The 9,354-nt window shown below is 54.6% G+C and overlaps 1 protein-coding gene across 1 annotated transcript in view; it reads left to right on the top strand.

Moving 5' to 3' along the window:
* The first annotated feature begins 200 nt into the window (after positions 1–200).
* ADCY5 (adenylate cyclase 5) overlaps positions 201–9,354 on the top strand; it is a 177,349-nt gene continuing 168,195 nt past the window's right edge. Inside the window, exon 1 of the mRNA XM_003412959.4 lies at positions 201–1,328. Within this exon, the coding sequence (XP_003413007.2) occupies positions 201–1,328 (1,128 nt within the window). The remainder of the gene's footprint in view (positions 1,329–9,354) is intronic.

Here is a 9,354-nt window from a genome sequence, read left to right as displayed (position 1 = left end):
CTCCCCGCTAGCTCTCCCGCAGCCCTCCTACTCCGCTCAGGACGGGGGTGCCACGATGCCCCGCTGCTGCTCAGGGTCCCGGGCCGCCCCCGACGTGTGACCCCAGCCTGGTCCCCCTGCTCGGCCGTCCACCCTCCCCTTGGAGACCCCCGGCCCGACCCTCGGGGGAGGAGGAAGAAGACGACGAGGCCGAGGGGGGGATGTCCCGCACTAAAAGCGTCAGCCCCCCGGGCTACGCGGCGCAGACAGCGGCGGCGCCCGCGCCCCGGGGAGGCCCCGAACACCGCTCGGCGTGGGGAGAGGCCGATCCCCGTGCCAATGGCTACCCTCACCCCCCTGGGGGCTCGGCCCGCGGCTCCACCAAGAAGCCCGGGGGGGCCGTGACCCCCCAGCAGCGGCAGCGCCTGGCCAGCCGCTGGCGCGGCGACGACGACGACGATCCTCCGCTGAGCGGCGACGACCCCCTGGCCGGGGGCTTCGGCTTCAGCTTCCGCTCCAAGTCCGCCTGGCAGGAGCGCGGCGGCGACGACTGCGGTCGGGGCAGCCGCCGGCAGCGGCGGGGCGCGGCAGGCGGGGGCAGCACCCGGGCGCCCTCTGCGGGTGGCGGCGGCGGCTCCGCGGCGGCGGCGGCCGCAGCCGGCGGCACCGAGGTGCGACCCCGCTCGGTGGAGCTGGGCCTGGAGGAGCGGCGGGGCAAGGGCCGCTCCACCGACGACCTGGAGGCCGGCGCCGTCGAGGACGGCGAGGGGTCCGGGGATGGCGGCAGCTCCGCGGGCTCGGACGCGGGTCCCGGCGCGGCGCTGTCGCTGGGCGCCTGCTGCCTGGCCCTGCTGCAGGTGTTCCGCTCCAAGAAGTTCCCATCGGACAAGCTGGAGCGGCTGTACCAGCGCTACTTCTTCCGCCTGAACCAGAGCAGCCTCACCATGCTCATGGCAGTGCTGGTGCTCGTGTGTCTGGTCATGCTGGCCTTCCACGCGGCGCGGCCCCCGCTCCAGCTGCCCTACCTGGCCGTGCTGGCCACCGCCGTGGGCGTCATCGTCATCATGGCCGTGCTCTGCAACCGCGCCGCTTTCCACCAAGACCATATGGGCCTCGCCTGCTACGCGCTCATCGCCGTCGTGCTGGCGGTCCAGGTGGTGGGCCTGCTGCTGCCCCAGCCGCGCAGCGCCTCGGAGGGCATCTGGTGGACCGTGTTCTTCATCTACACCATCTATACGCTGCTGCCGGTGCGCATGCGGGCGGCGGTGGTCAGCGGGGTGCTCCTGTCTGCCCTTCACCTGGCCATCGCCCTGCGTGCCAACTCTCAGGACCAGTTCCTGCTCAAGCAGGTAGGGGCCTACCTGGCCACAGGGACTGGATTGTGGGGCGGGCAGGCCTTGGCCTGACTCTCAAGAGAGAAGTCTCACCCTCACCCTTTAAGTGGTGAAAAGACATGGCTTGCCAAGCCTCTTAACCCTCTCGGAGCCCCAGCGTCTTCATTTACAAAAGCTGTGCCCTTGTAACGTTCAGTTCCTGGCCGGTAGGACACATGCACTAAACTGTAGCCATTATTGTGGGGATTTCAGTGAGGAAAGAAGGTTAGCGAAGAAAATTGTATGAAGAGGTCCTCATCTCTCCCTGCACTTAGGTGTCTATACAAAGGCCCCTGCAAGGTGGCTGGACCCACTGGCAGTCACAGCCTCCTGAGGGCCAACCCCTTGTTTTTGTCCCCAGTCCTGGATAGAGGGATGGGGAAGGGAGATCCTGGGTGCTCCTTGAGAAATAGAACTGAGAAGGCTGCCACCTGTGGGAGGCTGGCTGGCTTTGGGAGCTGGAGATATCCTTGGACTTGAAGGAGGACTGACAAGTTTGTTTCCTTTACCAAAGTGCCTCGAGCCAGAAAGCTGCCTTCAGTGAAGGTGGGAAGGAGCCTCTGAGATGTGTGTGGTGGCAGTAGCCCCCTGGCCTGAGCAGAAAGCTGGTGTTGGACTTCATGACCCTTCATGTGGGTGGTGCAGGTCATTGCTGTTTATCCCTGCTCAGACTTATTGAGCGGGCCTAGACTGGTGGGCTTAGGAGGAAAGACTTCTCCTGCCTGGTTAACTGGTGGTACCACTGAAGGCTAGGGGAACAGACCCCTCTGACATTCGAACTTCCTCCCTTTTTCAGTCCCGTTGTCTGTGGTTCCATCATACTAAATCCATTGACCCCTGCTGCGCTTGCTAGTTTTCATGCTGCTCAGACTGCTAAAAAGTCAAGTGAGCTCTTGGCTGTGCACATCTCTCTTGACTAGAGACCCCTCTCCTGGGGCTTATACCTCCTGACAGTATCCCATCTCTTCCATCATCACTGCCTTCTCCCCACTTCTACTGCCTTCCTGACTTTGGTCTTGTTGAGAACCACGTCTTTCTTGAGATGTTCTCCTGTGTCCCTTGGCCTCCTGGACATCGTTCTCCCCCATGAGAAATAGCTCTGGCATGGGCTTCAGGGTTCTGGGCTCCAGCTGAGCCTCTAAAGTGCTCTGTGACTTGGGGACTGGGACATATAACCTTTCTGGGGCCCCAGGTTCCCTGTCTAGAGAATGCCTTTTCCAGTTCCAACATCTTCTGTCCCAAGCCTCGCTTCCTGCAAGGAGCCCCTTCCGTCTATTCCAGCCACGCTGGCCTCTCTCTCTCCTGCACGGCTAACAACAGAGCTGGAGCCCCAGAGTGGAACACTTGTTTACCTGTGTACTGTCTGTTGGTTTTGCCTCCCATTTGGTTTAAGCTCCTTGGATGCAGGAATGCTGAGGCGTACGTGTTCTTCCTGCTCTACCCTCTCTCCCTTGCCTTGCACAGTGGAGGGTACTTGGTAGGGACTTAGTAAAAGCTTGCCACTTTGGTTGGGGTCCAGTGAGTGGTGTAGGTGGGGTTGTTAATGCTAAGTTAAAGTTTTTCTGAACTGGGATCTGAAGAAAAAATACCTAGCGATCAGCTTTGAATTTAGGAGGGTAAGAATGTTACCCCTACTTACTGCTAGTGTTTTATGAAGCCTCAGACTCTTCTGAGCTGCGGCTAGGTGGTGTATCTTTGGGGATTGTTCCCGACTTGCTGAGAGGCAGGTTGTTGGGTGGATACATAGCTTTTCAAGAGAGGGAAGGGCATGTCATTCTCATGGAATGCTCAGATTTCCAGGATCATTCAGGCTATTTTCTGAACCAGACCTGGGACACGGCATCTGATTATGGCCCTGGGCAATCCTAGATGTATGATTTTAGGAGATTACAGTCAAATCCCGGGAAAGGAGTGCTGAACGGGGTGGGGGTACCCCAACCCCACCTTTGCGTGAAGATGCCCCTGCAGCAACAGAGGGTCTGACTTACCCCTTCTAGTTCCTTGGGCAAATCTGTCTCCATCCCCCATCAGCGCTGGCTCCCATGCTTTTTTTCCTAACTACTGTGGTCTTTAGACCTTTGCTTGGCTGTAGGATTTTGGGTGGATTTACACTTAACTTTTCCCGATCTGCTCTATGGAAAACACCAGAGTTTGCCATGAAGGGTCCAAGACAAGGGGATGCTAAAAATCCTTTCTATTTGGCTTCAGAGAAAACTGTATCTTTTGTGTTTGTTTGTTTGTATTTGGTTTACCTTTCTGATTATGTTTGATACAAAATTTGTATTTCTTGAGCACACCTTGCTGGAATATTAGTGAGACAGTTTAGCATCAACCCCTGCTTCGGGCTATCCCCCAGTGCCAGGTGCTTGAGACGGGCTTGGATTAGATGCCACATTCTCATCCATGATGCAGACACGTGTCTAGGGAAACGGGGTGCCAGCGAATGCTGTCTAACACTGGGGCTTTGAGTATTGCCCTCCGTGGAACCTCGGACATGTGTGTTGAGCTGCTGTTGAGTCAACTCCGACTCATGGTGGCCAGTTGTGTATCACAGTAGAACTGTGCTCCGTAGGGTTTTCAGTGGCTGATTTTTCAGAAGAAGCTCATCAGCCCTTTCTTTCGAGGTACCTTCGAGTGGACCTGAGCCTCCAGCCTTTCGGTTAGCAGCCGACCCTATTAACTGTTGCCACCACCCGGGGACTTCTGGGCACAAAGCAAGCACTCAGTAAATTCCTGGCATTTTTCTCATTTCTACTCCTGCAAGGCTGGTCCCTTCCCTCCCATGGCCCAGCTCCTCAATATGGTTACCTTCACTCGTGTATTCTATTCCTCCCAAGCCCGTTTTATGCTTGGGACGCTGTCTTTTGCTCCACTCAGGAGGAGCGAGATTTCGTTTCTTTATTAGTGCCTCCTGATGGTTTTTATTCAAGAGAGAACCGGGAGGCAAGGTGGGGCAGCCCTTTGTGAGCTGTTTCTTCCCCTGCTTTCTCTTTGCCTGGTATCTGACGCTCTCCCCCTCACTCCCGTCTGCTCTCTCTCTCTCTCTGCCTGCCCTATCCTCTCTTCCTTCCTTCCTCCCCCCTGCCCTGTTGCTCTGTGCCCAGCTCTCTTCTCGCTCTGCTTTTCCATCTCTTACTCCCCAGGCGCAGCCTCTCAGCCTCTCCTCCTGCGCTCTTGTCTCTCTGCTGTCTCCTCGCTGGGTACAGTAGGAGCATCACAGGACTATTTTTTTTTTTCCTCTTTTTTTGCCTGTTAGAAGTCCCTCTGCTACACCCATACCATAAATAACACGCGAGCATCTGCCAAACACATTCCTCACTTGTGTTAATAGGCCGCGGTGATGCCGGAGCCTGTTGCCATGGGAACTTCATTTTTGTTTGACTGTATCCCACTCTGCTACATAAAGCGTCAGCACGCAGACACACACACACACACACACACACACAACTATTCTCTGTGCTTAGCTGGGAAGGATTATTTTGGAGAGAACGTCTTTGGGGCCCTGTGGGGGTAGGAGTGGCCGCTGGCCACGGAGATGAGCCTCTCCACCTCCCGGCGTCAGCAGCAGTGTTACCACAGGAGGTGATCACGGTTAGGAACAGTCTTTGAGAAGTAGGGTCCTGTTCACACGTCGGGTATTATTACTGCGCAGTCACAGTACACCTGCCTGACACGGAGACGATCCTGACCCCGTGTGAGGAGAGCCGTCAGAGGCTGCCTGCCCTTCTGTGTGGGACCATCCATCCCCCGACACCCAGTATCTTTCTCTGGGTCCTTCCTCTCTTCCCCCTAACCCTTTTGATTTCCTGCCTTCGTCCTCTGTGCCTGTTTGAACCTTTGCCTGTCACTGGTTGTTCCAGAGAGCAGAAAGGCACAGGCCCATGTGGGTGATGTTCCATGACTGTGAACACGTGTGTCTGTAGCGTGGGGAGTGGGGTGGGAAGGCAGACCACGAATGGACGGCCGCAGCTGCCCAGGGGTGTGTGTGTGTATGTGTGTGTATATCTGTCTGTCTGTCACATGGGCCACCAGGGATGATGGAGGTGGGCCCAGGGGAAGCCTTTGTATTGACTTTGAAAGGAGATCTGGTACAGCTCTGTCCTGTTTATTCTTGGCTCTTGGTTGGCTACCCCTGGCTCTTTGCCATTCTCATTCTGGGCCTTAATTGCCCTGCCAGCCTCGACCTCTGGCTCTCACCGCAGAGTGCTCTGGAGGCACAGGCTTCCCCCGCCCTCCTTCCGCAGTAAGGGGGTCAGTTCCCCTGACCCCATGGAGTCCCACTCTTTCTTTTCAAGAATCCCTCCTCCTCCCCCACCTGCTCAGCCTTCCCAGAGGCACCCTGTAACTTGGCCCAGAGACTTCTCCGGGGGACCACTGTGGCCGCCCCATGTGTGCCGCTGGCAGGGGCTGTCTCCCTGTTGCAGGGCGGCGTAGAGGAGGGCGTGCTTCTGCCCCATTGGCCTGGACATCATCTGCCATCAATTACTTCCCCAGCCCTCGCATTTCTGGACAGAAGAAATCTGGCCGCAGTCAACTCCAGGGCAGCAGCAGGTGGGGCGTGGGGTTGGCTTTGAGTTTGGAGATGCGGAGGGCCCACTTCTCTTCCCTCAAGGCTGATTGTATTTGCCAATTATACATGCTAATTGTTGTCGATTACTTAGACATTGCCTTCTGCTCTAGGCAGCTGGGTGGGGGGTGCTTGGAGGGGAGACAGCGGCTGGGGGTGGGGGTCGAACATGGCTTCCAGTCATCTTCTAGATCCCGGGGGTACCTCCGTCCCTGTGGGGAGTACTTCAGGGACGGCGGAGACTCAGCTGAGGAGCACAGTGCACAGTTGCTGTGTTGACGGGAATGTTCGGTGTTCATGCTTCAGTCTGAGTTTTGACTGGAGTAAGAGCGTGAGGTCTGTGTGCTGTGGAGCCCACGATGTGTTAAATCCCATCCAAGGAAACCCACTCAAGCACACAGAAGAGTTTTAACAATTAGCTTAGAAGGCCTGTACAGGCAGGCCCCAGCCATGCGTCATTCCCTCAGTGACTCCGTCAGAGTGCTGGCAGCTGAGGCAGGGCTGTGGCCCGACTTGGGCTGGGCCCCCTCTTCTCTGGACAGGCGTGAATGGACCTGTCATCCTGGTCCCAGCCAAAGATGGGGTGGGCCGTGAGGGAGGCCGCAAGCCTCTTGCTGCCCATGTGGCATCTCAGTGAACTATCTTGTGATGGGTCCGGGGTTTGCTTGTTGACTTTCCAGGAGAGTAGCCTGTGCTGGGAGTGGGAGCAGTTTGCTCCAGGAGCTCTGACATAGCTGTGCCCATCAGTCCTTTGGGTACAGTTACATAAGTTTTGTTTTAGCATAGCCTTCTCTCACACATCTTATCAGATGGAGGTAGCTAGCTAATGGGGGAAGAACCAACATTCTCTCCCAAACACAGGACCTAATGGAGGCAGTTGGAAAGCCCTACTTTCTCTTTTCTTTTTTAAAGACAGTGTCCAAAGGCAGGACAGGAATGGTCCCTATTTACCACATCAAGAACAAAATTACGGGTTAATGGACTGTAAGCTGAATGTCAGCCCGCATTTTGGAGTGGCTGTTGGAATCTTGCTTAGGCTTATGGGCGCACCCAGTTCATGGGACAGCTGAGGCTCCTCAATCAGGGTTTGATTCTAGAATTCAGAGGTGGGTGGCCGGGTCAGTAAGGGACTGGACACCGTGACTTCTGAGAGAACATTTGACAGAATCGGGATTTTTAGGTGAGAGAAGAGCCGGCTATAGCAATGTGAGAAAACCCAATGGAATGGGCAAGGCAGTATTGTTGGGATCCCTGTTACCAGATATTAGAGAAGGGACTAAACTTGTTCGCGACTGGTTGGGGCAGGGTTGGGGCAAATGCGTGAAAATAGTAGACAGATCGCAGTTCTAGGTAGGAACTAACTTTTTTAACAGTTGGAGTTGAAACAGTCAAGCCAGATGCTTCTTGGCGTAGTGAGTTCTCTGTCTATGGTGGTGTTCAAGTGGAGACTGGGCGGCTGTCTACCTAGCTTGCTCCTAAGGAAATTGTCTGCTTGGGGGAAGTTTGGGCAGATCACTAGATCAAGGATTCTCAACCTTGGCTCATCATAAGTGCCAGGGAGGTTTTTGAACCCTGCAGAACTCCCAGACCCCGCTGGGAAGTTTTTGCTTCCAAAGATCTGGGGTGGGGCCCAGGCCTGGATCTGTTTCTTTTTAAAAGCTTGAGTCTAGTTTTAAAAGCTCCCCACGTGAACCATGGTTTCAGGGGACATCTAAGTCAACTGGCATAATAAAATCTATTAAGAAAACATTCTGCATCCCACTTTGGAGAGGGTCTGGGGTCTTAAACGCTAGCAAGTGGCCATCTAAGATGCATCAATTGGTCTCAACCCACCTGGAGCAAAGGAGAATGAAGAACACCAAAGACACAAGGTAATTATGAGCCCAAGAGACAGAAAGAGCCACATAAACCAGAGACTACATTAGCCGGAGACCAGAAGAACTAGATGGTGCCCAGCTACATTTGATGACTGCCCTGACAGGGAACACAACAGAGAACCCCTGAAGGAGCAGGAGAGCAGTGGGATGCAGACTCCAAATTCTCATGAAAAGACCAGACTTAATGGTCTGACTGAGACTAGAAGCACCCCAGTGGTCATGGTCCCCAGACCTTCTACTAGCCCAAGACAGGAACCATTCCAAAAGCCAACTCTTCAGACAGGGATTGGACTGGACAATGGCATAGAAAATGATACTGACGAAGAATGAGCTTCATGGATTAAGTAGACACATGAGACTATGTTGGCATCTCCTGTCTAGAGGGGAGGTAAGAGTGCAGAGGGGGTCAGAAGCTGACCGAATGGACACTAAAAGAGAGAATGGAGGGAAGGAGTGTGCTGTCTTGTTAGGGGGAGAGCAATTAGGCATATATAACAAGGTGTATATAAGTTTTTGTATGAGAGACTGACTTGATTTGTAAACTTTCACTTAAAGCACAATTAAAAAAAAAAAAAAAGCTCCCCACATGATCTTGATGATCAACGCTTAAGTTTGGGACCATTGGTCAAGAAGACTGCCCAGGTTTAGTGTCTTGCAATAGTGTGGCTATTCCCTAAAGTCCGCTGATGTGTTTTCTCATTGTGCCTATCCCACAGCCTCTGTTCAGAAGAAGCAGAATTGCTGCAAACATGCAGACCCGTAGGGAGGTGTCCAGGTGGAGCTCGTGAGGATGTGGATATGTGAGACGACTGGGAAATGGTGGTGATGACGCAGGATGGGAGGGATGCTCCAACCCCGTGCTCACATTCTCCTCTCCTCTCTCCCCCAAACCATTCCTATTCCCCTGTTCCTGTTTAGGCAGAGCAGTCTGTGGCTCACCATTTGGGGGCAATTCAATAGAAAGATGGACCTAGGTTTGAGTCCTGGTTTCTTCATTCTCTTGTCTGGTAAATGGGATGAAATACACTGAGGACACCCCGGGTCTAGAGTGGATGGTACAGAATATAGAGATCCCCATGTCTAGAGTGGGTGGTACAGAGTGTGGAGGAGCAAAGCAGGAGGGAAGGAGTTAGGGGTGGTTTGAGAGAGATGGAGTAGGGCTCAAGGAAAGGAAGAGGAGGTTGGAGATGTGAGCCTGGGGACGGAAGGACTTGGAAGTGGGGGTAGGGATGCTGTCTGGGAACAATGGGATGTAGTCACAGGAAAAGGTGGGGGGGAGACAAACAAGCACACGGAGACAGTGGTGGCTTTATTCTTTAGGCCAGCTTCATGTGTCAGCGTGATTGTGATAGCTCCAGCCTCCTTCTCCCTCCACTACCTCCTGCTCTGGGAAGGTGCATGAGCTGCTGCTTCTGGGCTCGAGGCCTCCTAGCCCCACGCTTTCAAGGTCCCCTGTCCCCTCTCCTTGAAAACTTCCTGGGCTTTATCACACAGTACAGTGTGGCTTTTGGAAGGGGCCTGAGGGACCTGTGTCTGAAGCAGTGCCTGGCACATAGTA

This window comes from Loxodonta africana, chromosome 1 (assembly GCF_030014295.1).
Source record: "Loxodonta africana isolate mLoxAfr1 chromosome 1, mLoxAfr1.hap2, whole genome shotgun sequence".
NCBI classification, from domain to species: Eukaryota; Metazoa; Chordata; class Mammalia; order Proboscidea; family Elephantidae; genus Loxodonta; species Loxodonta africana.
This window is presented reverse-complemented; position numbering and strand designations above follow the sequence as displayed.